Below are 15,425 nucleotides of genomic sequence, written 5' to 3'. Positions count from 1 at the left end.
TCTGTCCTGCGCCCAAACCATTTCTTTGTAACAGGGTACAAGTTTCTGTAGCCATGTGGTGAACTGGACTGGGAAAAGGATATGGTTGAAAGTTAATCCAGCAAAAATTTGGTTGCCTTTCAGCTGGATGCTTCCCTCCATCACCACACAGCTGCAGAAAAAGTTGGTCTAAGAGAATGTGAGAGGGCAGCTGTCTCTACCTGCAGGAGGATGGTTCCTGTCAGCTGTGCTGGGATGCAGTGCTCCCAGTGAAACAGCACTTTATCCATCAGGATGTGGTCCTCAGGGCCTTAGTCACTTTCATAGGGAATGCACATTTATAGCAGAGGTGTGCAAATATATTTTTTTTAAATTTAACCCACCAGCTTCAGTTGAAGAAGCCAGGTGAAGCACTTTTCTTTGGCTGGGAGTAACCATCACCCCAGATCCATCATGATGAACCAAGAATTAGTTAACTTGCTGTGCCATGGCAGCTTAGGTGTAGGTATATTTCTGTAAATTTTGAAGGGTAGTCTTCAATGAGTGTCAGCATTTGCCTCAGAGTCAATGGAGGCACCACGGAAGGATCAGTCCATCTGAATTAGGAGCTGAACTCCAGAGGCTTGTCCTCTGGGCCAACAGTTTGCCAGTCTTTTTAGCAGCTTCAGTGTGTGAGAGGAGAGACAGGACAGTTTCACTGAACAGGACAACTGAGGTTGGCAGAGACCTGGAAATCACCTGGTCAAACCTCTGTGCTGAGGTAAGGCCACCTAGCACTGTGTCCAGGCAACTTCTGAATATCCCTACAGATGGAGACACCACAACTGTACTGTGCTGTGAGTGAGGGAGAGGTGGCAAAGGCCTGGGCAAGGAAGGACCTCTGGAGAGCAACCAGCACATTTACTGAATCTGTCAGGCCTGGGGTGCACCAGAGGATGTCTTGTGTGGGAAGGGGATGCCTGTGACCAGCACAAGCAGATCTCAGAGGGCAGGACAGAGCTGCATGTAGAATAGACTCATGTTGTCCTTAGAGGAGGACCTATAATTACCTATAATTTCAGGTATGTGACCTCTGCTCATACCTGTTCCCTCAGGAGAATGGAAGTGCCTGAGCACTGATACCATTTTTGAAGTTTGGCTGAGGGCTGAAACCCACCCAAGTTGTTAGTGGAGAAGGGGCTGAGGTCCCACTTGGAGGCCTTCTGCCCTTTCTGGTCACATAATGGTCTTTCTCTTTCCCCAAGAAAAAGCATGGTCCCTCCACAGCTCTCCTGGTCCTTTTGTTGGCCTGTGAAATTAAGGGATTCAGTCTGGTACCTTGAAATATCCATTTCTTTGTAAGTTCTGCATTCCTGTTCTCTTTTCTTACAGTCTGGATACGGGCTTCCTCTTCAGGACTTCAGCCTTAGCCCCATGGGCGCGCACCCCTCTCCATGCCAAGGCAGGGTAGCGTAGCCGTGACCCACCACACATCCCTTTCACGCGTGACACTGTGACACTGTGCTAGTGACAGTGGCAGTAGCTGGGCAGGCAGACCCATCCCAGGGGGCAAAGCCAGCTCTGTGCTCTGTGAGCACAATCAATGCTGCGCTGATGCCACCAAGGCAAGACTTTGTCCTCCTGTTGAAAGCGCCCTGGTTTCCCCATTTTGTTAAACACATGCTAAGGGACAGGTCTTCTGCCTTCTCAGAAAGGCTCTCTGTTTGTTTGAAGAGTCCAGAGAGCTTGGAGCTGAGGTAGTTGAACATGGAACATTTCTTCAGACCACTGGGGAAAATACTTCTTCTTAACTTATTTTCTGAAATTCTCTCTGAACAGACCGTGTACGCTTTGCCCACCATTGCTTTTGCGTTTGTGTGCCACCCATCAGTCCTCCCGATTTACAGCGAACTTAAAGAGTAAGCCTTTTTTATTTTTTTTAAACAGTTTATTGTTTTGACCCATTTTACATGGAAAGTGTTAGCACAGAGGTGCTCTGAGTCATTTGTACCACTCAGAGGTGTGCTTTAGTAACACTCATCAAGCATGGCTGTCAGCTAGGAAATCTGGCCTCCAGGCATGCTGTGCCCCTGGAGCAGGGGCGAGGGAGGTGGAGAATAATGCAATACTTGGGAGTTTTCCCTGGAATACACAGCAGCCTGGGGAGAGCCAAGTTCTGCCAGTTGATATTTGGCACAGGAGAGGCGTGTGTTCTGCTAACAGTGTTTGTTCCACAGCATTAGCGCAACCAAAAGTCTGTTGCAGTACCAGGAAAATAAAAGTGCTTTCAGCCTTACTGATACTAAAAGACCTTTGTTGGTACTGCTGTCTCACTGACACCCCCAGCTGGGATGGGTGGGCTGTGGGGAGCTGGAGACCAGCTCTGCTGTGGCACTGCTGACAGCCCTGGGCAGCTGCAGTGGGGTCCTGGGCCATGGGGCAGCCCCAGGGAGAGGTCAGGGTCTGTCAGACCCATGACTGCCCTCAGACGCTTGCTGGGTGCTTTAAATTTCAAGTCACTTGAGCAGGTTCCCAGGTACCTGTTAGGGCAACCTTATGTGGATTTAAAAGTCTGAGCTTAGGTACTGGAGTGTTCATACTTCAGAATAAATATCTAAAGATTAAATGGTTACACTTAACCTATTTTACAGGTCAGCATAAATCCAGAATTTTCTGCACATGGGGACACAGATACTTCTCTGCAGTCATTCAGAACATTTTGGGTTTTTTTTCTCTCTGAATAATTTTATACTTCCTTCATTTTGACCTTTTAATTTAATTACCAAAGTGTTTCAGTGTCATCCTGTCTCCACATGGCTTCACTGTTTAAGCAGGTACAGACATGGAGCAGACCCACAGGTCACACCCACTGTTTTTTCACTTAAGCCCCAAGAAGGGTCCTTTTCCCCAGTCCTTTTCTTCCTTGTGCAGCTGTCAGTGAGTTACTGTTTTAAATGAAAATGCATTTATGAGTCTCCCCAGAATTACTATGCTTATGCAAACACCTAATACATTTTGAAACAGCTATGGAAAAATCCAGCCAAACCATTCTTATGTGTTCTTTTCTTGTTCTTTCTCCAGCCGTTCACAGAAAAAAATGCAGTTGGTTTCAAATATCTCATTTTTTGCCATGTTTCTGATGTACTTTATGACTGCCATATTTGGCTATTTGACTTTCTACGGTAAGTATGGGGTTCTTTACTGATCGGAGTAGAAAGGGGATACATGCCAAATCAATAGTGTATCCCAGCTGGAAAGGAAAGTCCCATCCACTTATATTAAAGTACTTTTCCAAATAATTTTCCTTGTAGTTCTCATATTGTAGGTATAAATCCTTTTCTCCTCTTTCCCTGTGGATGAAATGCACAAGTGAAAGTATTATTTGCAAAAGGCATTTTCAAAATATGAGGGAGAGATTTTTTTTACAGAACTGAGGATTAGCTGGGCCCCACTAAGATTTTATTTTATTCCAAGGTCCTCACCTGAATGATGTGTGCATTGGTAATGGCTGAAGCATGCATATTTGCAAAAGTTGAGACAGTTTTGAGAGCAGGTCCTAGGAAATGAGTAACAAATTGGCCATCACAGCTTTTTCACTTTCTTAGTAACACTTTCGTCATAGAGGCAACAGACCAAATGTTTTCCCTGTGTCCCTAGAGCTGACCTCTTAAGGTCTTGGTTAAACAAACTGCAGTGAAGGTGGGGAAGCTTTGAGTGTTGTCCCAGCTCGGCCACCAAAGGATGATTATCTCAGTGTTTGAGACTCCCACCCTGTCTCTTTCTATGCATATCAATTCAGTTAACAAACAAATTATATTGTATCACTAAAGGATACAATATGCATGCCCTAAAGGCACAATTCTTAAGTAAAGTAGGATAAAATACAAATGTTGCCCAGGAACTCCCATATTCCAGTATCATGAGAATGTTGAAAAGTAGTGTCTTTTTCCATGGACTGCTAAGGGGTTACAAGACAGGTGACAAAGCTGATGTTTGCCTTTTACCTCAGAGTCACCCATCAGTCTTCACCACCCTATTCTAAGTGGCATTTTTGTTACAACCTCCTCATTCATGATAATGTCCCTTGTGAGCCACCAATTGCAAGAGAAAAAAAATAAGTAAATATGAAATGTGGCTTTTTTTTCCCCAAAGCTGTACCAAATCTCATATTTGCTTTCTCAAACTCTCATTCTGATTATGAGGCCTTGAGTATCCATGTGTTGAAGTAACTTGAGGTCATCTGTTCTAATTTTCCCAATGAACCCACAAATAGGCTGCAAGTGACAACAGCATCAGCCGCTCTCATCCAGCTGCTCCCATCTAACACATTTTCGTAGAGATGCATCAAATTAGCAGCCCCAGGGAGCAAGTGGGTGTAAATCAGCATGGACCCCTTCGCTTTGGCAGGGAGGAGATTCTGATGTGATTGCCCCAGGGATCTGAGGAGGCAGATCTGTGGCGCTCCTCTCTGGGAAGCTCCCACACCCCTCAAGGACGAGGGTCTGGAGTCCATGGAGGAGGTAGGGGCTGCGTCCTTCTGGCCCTCCTGAGGGGGAATGGCGGAGGAATCCCTGGGGTGTCTTGTGTGCCTCTCCCCACATTAGGCATTCCTGCTCTCCAGCACTGACAGCCCACAGGTGGAAGCTGTGGAGAGCTCTGCTGGGGCTTCTGCAGTGTCAGTGCAGTGACAGGCTGCAAAAAAGACACTGAGGGAATGTAGAATTCCTCCATAAAATTCCTTCATTCTTCCCCTTGAGACCAAAAAGTCCTTACCTTTCATATGTTCACTTACAGTGTTCTAACCCTCTTCTCTACCCTTACCTGGGTAAGAACAGTATTTTTATTGTGACCATTTCTTCTTTACACCAATAGTACTTGTCTGTTTGCTGTGTTCTCACAAGTGTTGCAGTGATGACTATATTTACATTGCAGAATTACAGAAAAGAGGTGTTTTTCTTCCCCTAAAAGGTCACAGTGTGGTTGGGCTCTGTGGTGTATCTAGCTGAAAGGAAAACAGACCTTCAACTGTAAGCCTTGCCCTTCACTTCCTACCTGGCTGCAGCCCGTGAGCGGTACAGAAGTTGCAGTCTGTGCTTGCAGGAGCAGAGTAAGCTCTGTGTTGCAGAAGCTGTGCATGTGCCCGGCTTGAAAACCCCACTCCTGATCTGCAGGGAGGTGGGAGAGCGTTTTCTTTCTCCTGGTGGGGATTCAGGCACTGCCTAGGTGGTGTTGACCTGTGGTCTCTACCCAGAAGGGTGCCCTGGGGGGAGTGTAGGCATTTTGCCACAGAACAGATCCCTCTGCCTCCAGGAATACATGAGGTTTTCCCAAGTGCCAAAGATGGTAAATTAGACGTGGCCACTGAGTTCCCTTTAAGAGCTGTTATGTTTTACCACCAGCTTTCTAAGATTAGCAAGCAGTAACAAGGGCCTAAAAAGGGGCAGCAAGTGTGTTTGGTGGCATGCTTAACAGCCACTCCTTTAGGTTATTGCTCCTGGATATTTAAAAATTACAAAGCAAACATGTAGGTCCCTCAGCAACTTGGTTTTCCTGCTGGTTAGTACACGCAGACCTGCTCTGCACTATTTTTCACAGCTTCAAGGAAACATTTTGGCAGGAGGTTGTATTAAAATATTGCCAGCACCTCCCTGTTAAGCACCCCCTGTGATTTGTCTTGGCTGCTGGGGCTGCTGGCCAGCGTGGAGCTGAGCTGCAGGCTCTGCTGGCAGCCCTCAGAGGAGCTGCTGAAGGATTCGAGTGCAAATGTCAGAGTGTCCTGCTGAGAGCTGACCTGAGATAGGCTTTGTTCTCAGTTGAGAACAGGGGCACTGCTTTTTGCTGGAAGTTTATTTGCTGTTTAAATGAATTTAGCTCAAGACCTTGCAGTTTATATTAAGTTCAGCCATTGCAGTGCATGTCTTTATTTTTATATCATTTGGAACTTTAAAAAAAGTCCACAGAACCAATTAAAAATAGCTAATTTCACTTTACCTATTTTTGTATAAATGTATATATGTGAGCAAGCTTTCATGTATGTCTCACTGTTGTCTTTTCTACAGTGAAAATTACTTTAGACTCAGGCCTGTGCTGTCATGAATTAAGATGCATTTCTAAATCAGGCCTCCAAAGAATTAATCTGGAATAATGGGATCATTGGGATTTTGTTTAAAGTGCTGTATTAACTCAAGGATGTTTCATTCCATACTCTTTTGTTTACAGATAAATCACTTGTTGTTCAAGAAGGCTGTTGTTAAGCAATGATTTTTGTGGACTAATTGCCTTTTTGCCAGAACACTTACCTTACTGTCTTTCCCATAGAGAATGTGCAGTCAGATCTGCTTCACAAATACCAGAGCAAAGATGACATCCTCATCCTGACTGTGCGCTTGGCTGTGATCGTGGCAGTGATTCTCACCGTGCCAGTGCTGTTTTTCACTGTAAGTAAAAAGGTCTGCATGGTTTGGAAGTTGGTAACAGCTGTGCACAGCACATTTCTTCAAACCACAATCCAGTGGTGGCTGAGACTACAGTGTTGCAGCTACAAAAAGAGCTTGAGCTTGGATTAGTCTTTTCTCATGCCAGATGCCCACTAACTTCTGGAGAAGTTCTCTATATAGTAAATAAATAAATCACTTTTGGTAAACCTGTTTTAAATTGAATCCACAAGGATCCTCTCTTATGTCACATCACTTTACTGGAGCAGGCTCAGAGGTGAAGTTCCTTTTAAAGTGCAGAAGGATTCAAAAAGGCATGTTAAAGAGGAATATCCTACTGCACATGCACATGTCCCTACAGTTCTGAAATAAAAATTAATTTTAAGGGGTATTTCAAAGGACATTACCTCAGGCAACCCAAAATTTCTGACAGATCTATGCAGCACTTGTCACATGAATAACCAATTAAAATAAACATGGGAAGCTCATAGACTGATCTTGACAGAAAACTTCCTCTCTCTCTCCCCCTACAGGTGCGTTCATCATTATTCGAGATGGCCAGAAAAACAAAATTTGACTTATGCCGTCATATTGTGGTTACTTTGGTTCTTTTGGTTATCATCAACCTGTTAGTCATTTTTATCCCATCCATGAAGGATATTTTTGGAGTTGTAGGTAGAGTATCCTGGTTTTGTCCTGCTAATAAAAAACAGTTGCTAATCAGCAACGCAATAATTAGCTGTTGCCGACAGTTAACAAAACTCTTTCATTTGAATTTTGCAGGGGTCACTTCTGCCAACATGCTGATCTTCATTCTTCCTTCATCATTGTATATAAAAATTACACAGCAGGATGGATCAAAGTTGACTCAGAGGATTTGGGTATGAATTCCATTCCCATCGATGCAACACCTCCATCTTGTCGTTCTCTTTAATGTGCTAGGTGCAAAGCAGACCTAGTCTGAACATATGTGTGAGCTCCTTTACATGACATTCCCTCTGTACCTCAGTCAGCTGGCAGCTGTGCTTGCCCTTCTCCTTTGCTCACCCGGGGAGTCCCCTGGTGGAGGGGCCGTGCCATGCACAGCATCTTGTGTTTTGGGGAGACCCTTCTCTGTGGGATGAGGTACTTCCCAGGCTGGCAAGCAGCAGCAGCAGCTGTCAGCAGGGTGCAGGAAGCCCTCCAGCCCCAGCCCACTTCAAGAAGCCTTTCAGTGCAGCAATCTCTCTCTGCTTCTGTGTGTTGATCCAGAAAGCATGCAAAGTGCTCCATTTGCAGTATTCCCCATGGTTTTAATGGACCTGAGTCAGACCTAGGGTGGTTCCACACGAAGCAGCCAGCTGAAGTGTTATGTTAGCCATTTGGCACGCATGAGCAAATAGGAATGGACCTTGGAAAGATTTCCTGTGAGCTCCAGAGAGTGCTGCAGCTGAAAAGATGCAGCATTCCTGTTATTCCCAGTCTAATGGGGCATGCACTGGAAGCATTTACAGTTAGACCTTTCTTCTCTGAGCAGACAGGTAGGAAACTTGTTTCACTTTGGCTGCATCCACAGATCCCATGACAGAAGGGCTGAACTTAGATGAACACATATCCAGTGGGAAGAATATACTGATTTCTGTGGGGCTTTGGAAAGAGCAGAGCTGATCTGTCCTAAAAACAGATTCACTTAATCATCTTTAGAGGTGATCAGTGTTTAAGAAGGGAATTGAAAGGAAAAAAAATTAGTTTCATGTTCAGCAAGTAATTATTAATGGCACTAATCTGTTTAATTACCTGTTGGTCTTGTCTTTACCAGAAGTGCTAGCTCATTTTAGCTGATAACTTTATTACATCACCTTGTACATCTTCTTAAGAGAAGTTAACATACTTGAATTGTCTTTTCTTTTTATTCGTTAATCTTCTCTCTTTTTTTTTCTTGTTTCAGGCTTATCTTTTTTTGGCACTGGGGGTATTGTTTTCCCTGGTGAGCATTCCCTTGGTCATCTATGACTGGGTACAATCAGGAGGCAGTGCCGAAGGCCACTGAAGTTCACCTTCTTCCCAAAAGAAGATACCCCTGTTTGCTACACACCAAAATCGCAACCATCCGTTCTGTTGTCTATTCCACCCTTTGTGAGTTTACTCAAATCAAATCCAAATAATGATTATCCAGTACTGAAAATACTGTCATGGGAGTATTTTCTTGCAGAAAACAGACCCATTCTTCCAGCAGGCGGTGTCACTCTCTGATCAGCAAAAAGTCTGTGTTAATTGTCCATGAGATTATATAGAGCATCACTTACAGAAATTCGTCACAATTAGTTTCCCCTCTTCCACCCATGAATTGCATTGTTCCATTATTTTCCTTAGCCCTCCAGCCACAAGCTCTGCTCCTTTAGGACAGCAGCGCCTGTTGCTATCAATTCCAACTGGAGTGTTGTCCGTTCACATCCTTCCCCCCTCTTTTAGCCAAAACTCTTCTCTCTAATTGTATGTATCTGGTTTGTTGGTTTGTTTGTTTGTTCTGTTGCTGTTCCAGGCACCATTTGCCTCACTGGGTTAAGTGTAGCATTCTGGATACAGGCATGAAAAGCACCACGAGAGCGTAGCGAAGGCTGTGTAAGCGTAGGTCCTAAATCCGGTGCTTCTCTGATGTTCTGGGGGCAAACCAGGCCCAGGGCTTGGTCCATTCATGGCTCTGGGGAACAGACTGGGTGTGTCTGTGTGTGTGTGTGTCTTTGTGGTGCGGAGCCGGGAGCAGGAGAAGGACAGCCACCACCACCAGCCGCTATTCCTCTGGCACACTTGAGCTGGAGGTTGACCAGAACTTGACCCCAAACCTGACCAGAACTTGACCCCATGAGTACTTGAGTCTGAAGAGAAGCAGACATTTGGAGATTTCCATAAGAAGTCTGCATTTTCTTCAGCATTAAATTATTTAGTAATGCCCCATTGGTCTCAGAAAAAAAATACCAAGCTCCAGTTTTATCAAAACCTACGCATTTCATCATACCTCATGCCTTTTCCATACCTTGTAGGGACTGGCTCCTCTCGTGTGTCTTACCCTCCCTCCCACTGAAGTCAGTGGGGTCTTTGACAGCAGTGGGAGCAGGATTTGATTCACACTACTAGATTTCTAATGGAAATTGAAATCTGCAACATTTCTTTAACTGAACAGAAATACTTTTTATATTTAAAAGATTTCATTTACATTTTTCATTTGTTCTGCATACCAATTAGAAGATATTCTATTAGCAGAAACACTGTAACTTGGAACAGTTGTCCACAGAATAAGCATTTGCCTAATGCCTTATAGCTGGTGTAGAGAACTACATGTAGAGACTCAAAAGCTAAGCAGATGATCACTCACTGACCTGAGCAGGCATCTTCTATTAGTGCACTGCCAGCAGCATAAACGTGTTCACCTTATGTCATTCACCATGTGAGCTAAGGAGTGCCTCAGAATATGAACATGGCTCCCACGTTCATATTCTGGAGGGAGCTGGAGGGAGCCCCACTTCATGCCCAAGGGCTGTGATGCCCTTGGTATGCTCAGACCATACCTGTCAGTATGCAGCGACCCTCTTGTTCTCAGTAGCTGCTTTATTGACAGCTCCCTTTGTAACTGTGGAAACAGACCATCATCAGCTGTGAAGAACCTGTCATTGCAACTTACTCTTTTTAAGGTTAGGGATAGAGTATTTGGGATCTTGGGATTTCTGTGAGCTACTGAATTGCCCCATTTGCCATTACCTTGTAATGTAACACCTTACCATCACTTCAAGTCACTGAGAGTTGAGATCACAGAACTCATCTCAGGACCCTGAAAGTTGGTTTCTAAAGATAACATCCAGAGAGGTTAGTTTGGGGCCTTCTTAGAAATTTGGGCATTGAGTTGCAGATTGTTCATGCTGCAGAAACTAAACCTACTAAACTCAGACTGCCAGATCTGTACCTTAGCATAGGCAGTGAGGTGCTTGCCTTTGATGCTACTTCACTGTGATCCAGAAATAAGGCAGAGTGGATTCCACAAGCTTCCAAACTACTTGGAGTAGCCCAGCAGCAAGAACAAAACTGGAAACCTCCCAGCAAGGTCTCTGGTGCATCATCCTTTCTCCCAAGCACCCCCTAGCTCAGCCTTTGACATACAAACTGCTGAGCTACCTGGAGCCCATTCACTAAGATCCCTTGTACTTTCCTGTGGGTGGTCTCAGACCCTTATCTGTGATGGTGCAGGTCACTGGTTCTTTCTATGCTGTCCCCTTATGGGACTGATCCCTGCCCTTATTCACAGAGAAGCCCATACTATAGCCTACAAGACCAGGTGTTAGGCAAGCTCTAGGGAGAAGAGCCTGTGCTTTATTCCTATCTCTTTGTGCCTCATTCCAGGCATCTTCTCAGCTTGGGATGTAAATTTATGGTTTTCCTTTTGCAGGCTCCGAACCCTCAGTGGTCACTGCAGTAGAAGCCCAGCATCTCACTCCATTCTCTGACTCAGCTTGCTGAGATTGCATTTCAGGTTTTGAGGTGCCTTATAATCTCTCTGGATCTTATCCTAAAAACCTAACTCAGACCTGAGAATGCTGTGCAGTGTTATCCTTAAGATGCTATCAGGCTCTCCTGCTTTCCTCTCCCCTTGTCTTTCTTCTACTACTGATTAATGAGCAGCACAGTGCTGTGCACTGGGGGGTTGTGAGAGACAAGATCTTGGGAAAGATTTTCAAGTATCCAGGTATGAGCTAGAGGTCTGATCTGCTGCACAGGATTCCAGCAAGATCCCATATGTGACATCTCCCTCCTCCTTTCCCCCCCCCCCCCCCCCCAATAGTCTGTAGTCTGCTGTTTGAAATACGAACCATTGAGTTTTGGCACCCAACTTCCTTCGACTTGAAGGGCTGTTGGGTCAGTGATTGTTCATCTTCCTAAATCTCCTCCATCACCATTCCTCTCTCTCCTCTTTGCTATTCTGCCTTCTCCTTTTCCCCAGTTTATTTGTGTACTGGAGTTTTACTGAATAAATAGGGATAATGAGCTGAGTGTGCATAGAAGTGAAATTACCCAAGGTACTGAACCACCAAAGCATGTCTTATATACTGAAAAATAGATACCCAAAATATTAAGTCTTTAAACAGACTTTGTTTCTGGGTCTCGATAAAAAAAAAAAAAAAAAAAAAAAAGGAATTTTGCTTAGACTGATTTACTGGCATCATATTTATAGATATTTATGGAAAGGAATCATGTGTTTTTGATGTCTGTGGTAATGAACGTCAAATAACGTGCTTTTTGTTTTCTCATCAGGTTTATACATTCTTAACAGAATGCAATAGACCCTGCTGTAACTGTCAACATCAGTGATGGATGACAATATTTGTATGAGGTTATCTGTAAAATGTACTGCTGTTATTCAGTTCATTTGGAATAGTGAACCTGTAGCCGCGATTGTACGAGTCCCACATTTTAGCTAGGATTTTAAGAGCACAGTGAAATACTGTAGGAGTTTCTCTGTTGTAAAATTAATAGGATCCAGAGTACCATATCTACTTAGTAGATGATAGCATGCTTTCTTTTCATAGAGAGTTTATCACTATTGTGAGCACTGCAAATGTCATAGACTGTATGCAAAATTGCTCCTAATAATTGCAACAAAAATCTTTAAAATTCTTATTTGTGTAGTAGCAACAATCGAGTGGTGAGGGACTAGGAAGGACTAATTAGAAGCAGGGATTACTAATAAGATTGTAAGAGTTAATCCTACACTTAAAAGACAGCCTTGCTGCCTGTCCTAGTCCACAGCACATTGCAAAGAAAATAGTTATGGGCTTACAGCAGCCATAATACAGCTGCCCTTCTCTGTCCAATGGCAAACATGCCTAGGTAGTAAAACACAGTAAATTGTTATTTGGGAACAGTGTCTCGGGGCAGTGACCTCTCTGGGTGATGCGTGCTCCTGGTTAGAGGGCCAGTGCCAAATCTGTGCACCAGCACAGACCTTCTGTAGAGCTGGCACAGACCAAGGGGTGCCTGGCACATGTGCAAGCCTAGGGCACAAGAGCTGGTGTCATCCTGCGAGGTCAGGGATGAGAATGCTCATCCACCCTGAGGGCTGCTCTTCTGAGCCACATATGAACCCCAAGCCTGTGCTCCACCTGAATAGGTCACACATGCAAGTGTGGGTTGGAAGGTGTGTGGGTTTTGTCTGTACATCTGCCTTACAATGCATAAGCGCAACACAGCTCTCTGATATGGAGTATTAAACAGTAACAATTAATGGTATGTCTAGTTTATCTATAAATTTATACATTTCTTTGCTTGAACCTTACATTAAGGCTAAAGAGCACCTTGGTCAAAACAAAACTTTCATGTGGTGGTGTCCCACCTCCAGTCCTACTGCCCCACCCCAGTGCCTGTAGGAGAAAGGCACCACAGAATGTACTCAGCTCCATCAGCAGCTCCATGAGATGGCTTTATCAGCTGGCGCCACGGTGCTTTCATAAACAAATCCCCAGAGCCCTTGGCGTCAGAAAATCCTTATTTCCTGTAACGTACAGCAAAGAATGTTTTATTTGTATCTAATGTAAGGATTTCTGTAATGAACTGTGAAAAACAAAAAAAAAGAAAATGAATTAATAAAAGGTACTGGGCTGGAAAGTCTAGAATTCACAAATTGTACACATACCTATGTTTCTGAAGACAAATCTATGCAGTTGTGTTGTAGGAAATTTCATTTTTATGTACATATATATTGTAAATAAATAGGATGCTGTATATTTTTGCAGTTGGTTATCCCCTATGAATGGAAGTGTTAAGATAGGCTCTGCATATTAAGAATAATTTTAATAGAAATACAAATACTTTAGCTTCTTAGCAAAATGTATATCCTTTTCTTTCTCCCAAGAGTTCACAAGTTAAATTCTAAACTTGAAATTATAATTACATCCCTAAAGTAAAAAGAGAAATAAAAGGTCCAGTTAAATTGCTAGGATTAATTCCAGTGCATGACTCCCTGTTTTCTCAACAGCAAGTCTACCAGTCTTCCTGTTGGGTAAAATATCTCCCTTGTTAAAGGGCCCCTTTGGTACCCAGATCCCTCTTACCTTCTCAGCTGGGGTCAGTTGGGAGTAAGGTGCTGAGAAGGGTTTATGGAAGAAACCATGGCAAACTGCAGCCAGCAGTTTGACCTAGCATTATGCTGTGTTGTATCCAGGCGTGTATTTACCCAACTAGTACAAACAGAAGTCAGGGCAGAGCTTCTGCATTTCCATTTTCAGCCACCAGAAATGCCAGTAGTTCAGAAAAAAAAGTATGGCAAGCCAGGGTTCAGCAGCAACCAGAGCAACTGGTGCCATTTCCAGCCCCCTCCCTTCCTGCAGAGTCCCGTGGCTGGTCTGCCTCACACTCTGCTGCTCTCATGCAACCAAAATGCTGGCACCTGAGGCTGCCAAGAGCTTCCCTGGCCAGGGACTGCTTGCACATCCCACTCTGTGAACAGGCAGAGGTCATTGGATAGCTGTGTCCAGGGGTGAGGGCTGGGTATCTCCTGAGAGTGCATCCATCAGAGGCCTTGCATAGACTTTCTTACTGGTAAAGCATGGAAATGTTTTTTCGGGACTGCTGAAAAATGGAGGTTAAGAAATGCATCTAAAAAGAATTGTGGGTTTTTTCCATGTTTACTTTATGGGCTTGGATGAAAATGAAACTTGAAATAACATTTGCTTTTATCATGAGCACAAATTTGAGGGGAAAACCCTATATACAGTCAGTTCTACAGAACTTTTCAAATTAATACCAGTGTATGTTTTGTTTTCAGTGTTATAGCCAACAAAATATAAACTGAAAAGGTATTTTTCCACTAGACTTGAACTTTTCATTGTTTATAGAAACCTGGTTTTAGTGTCCCAACATATGCTAAGGCTCACACAGATCCAGTATAAACAATGTTGTTTGAATGATGTATGCTTCATACAAGCTCATGTCTAATAGATTGTTGAAGTGAGTCATCGGTAATATTTTGCTCTTTTTAGCACCTGTTAACTTTGTGCTGCTCATATCCAAATAAAAGACACAGTTTTTCAGTTTCTATGTGTAAATAAAATGTATCAAGTTCTATGATCTCTCTGTTACCTCTTGGTTTTTAAACATTAAAATTGGGATCTTAATTCATGTTGGGACCATACTCATTCTTCCAAAGGGATGACGATGTATAATTTTAATGGCTTGAACAGCAAATGCTCTCTTTATCCAAGTATTTTCACTGAATTTAGGGCATGCAGCTCTTGCAAAGCCAACTACATTATATTTGGTGCAGTATGTACAGCAAAGCACCAACAAAAAGCTATGAAAAGTTAAGGTGAGGTTTCTGAAATAGTTTTAGAGGGACCTGAAACTTGGACAGATGGTTACTATAGCCTGCGGTTGCTGAAGATGACAGCATTCCTCAAGGCCAGTACTTGTTTCTGCCAGCTTCTAGAAGACTGTCTGAATGCTTGCCAGTCCGTTTCAAGGTCAAATCAGGCAATTTAACTTAAAGGGCTGCTGTTAAGTTGGGTTTAAGATGTCAAACTGGTGCCTGAAGTGACCGAACCCCTGCCAGACTTTTGTCAGCTATGGAAGCAGAAGCCGTTAGCAGGTGTATGAGGAGGATACCCAAAGCCAGTAATGTCTTAGGCAGCTGTTTCTGCCAAAGTACCTTTGTCAAAGCTTTAAAGGGCCTGGAAAATGCTACCTTTTTTGCCTTTGACCACTACTTTTACTAGTGTTCAGATTATAGTGACCACGTACAAAAAGGCTTCTTGGCTAGAGTCCAAACAACTGAAGAGCGTACCTGACTGCACGGGACGAGTACAGCTCCCCAGGCTCCTGCAGAAGTGATGAGACCATTTAGAGGATCCTTGGAAGACATTGTCTGGTCCCCAAGCCCAGGGATGTATCCTAAAACCATAAACCTGGGAGCACAGAGGAACAAGCTTCTGCACTGGACTGGTCTAATAGTCTCTTCTGTTTGGCATACATTTGTACACACTTCTCTACCCAGTCAAACTTAATCCTCTCATA

At 43.7% G+C, this 15,425-nt stretch overlaps 1 protein-coding gene across 2 annotated transcripts in view; it reads left to right on the top strand.

The window, feature by feature from the left end:
- SLC38A1 (solute carrier family 38 member 1) overlaps nt 1-14,483 on the top strand; it is a 42,622-nt gene extending 28,139 nt beyond the window's left edge. Inside the window, exons 11-17 of one of the 2 annotated variants that reach the window (XR_008482826.1) lie at nt 1,798-1,877; nt 3,040-3,140; nt 6,277-6,395; nt 6,926-7,067; nt 7,176-7,273; nt 8,320-8,507; nt 11,673-14,483. Coding sequence is in view for 1 of the 2 variants with exons in the window: in XM_054271483.1 (XP_054127458.1) it covers nt 1,798-1,877; nt 3,040-3,140; nt 6,277-6,395; nt 6,926-7,067; nt 7,176-7,273; nt 8,320-8,421 (642 nt within the window). In the remaining variant the exon portion in view is untranslated. Of the gene's footprint in view, nt 1-1,797; nt 1,878-3,039; nt 3,141-6,276; nt 6,396-6,925; nt 7,068-7,175; nt 7,274-8,319; nt 9,210-11,672 lie in introns of those variants that run through there. The other variant, XM_054271483.1, reaches the window with a different exon arrangement.
- Nucleotides 14,484-15,425: the final 942 nt, after the last annotated feature.

Source organism: Melozone crissalis, unplaced genomic scaffold (genome assembly GCF_028551555.1).
Source record: "Melozone crissalis strain CALT ecotype California unplaced genomic scaffold, PUWL_Pcris_2 ptg000004l_1, whole genome shotgun sequence".
Classification (NCBI taxonomy): domain Eukaryota; kingdom Metazoa; phylum Chordata; class Aves; order Passeriformes; family Passerellidae; genus Melozone; species Melozone crissalis.
This window is presented reverse-complemented; position numbering and strand designations above follow the sequence as displayed.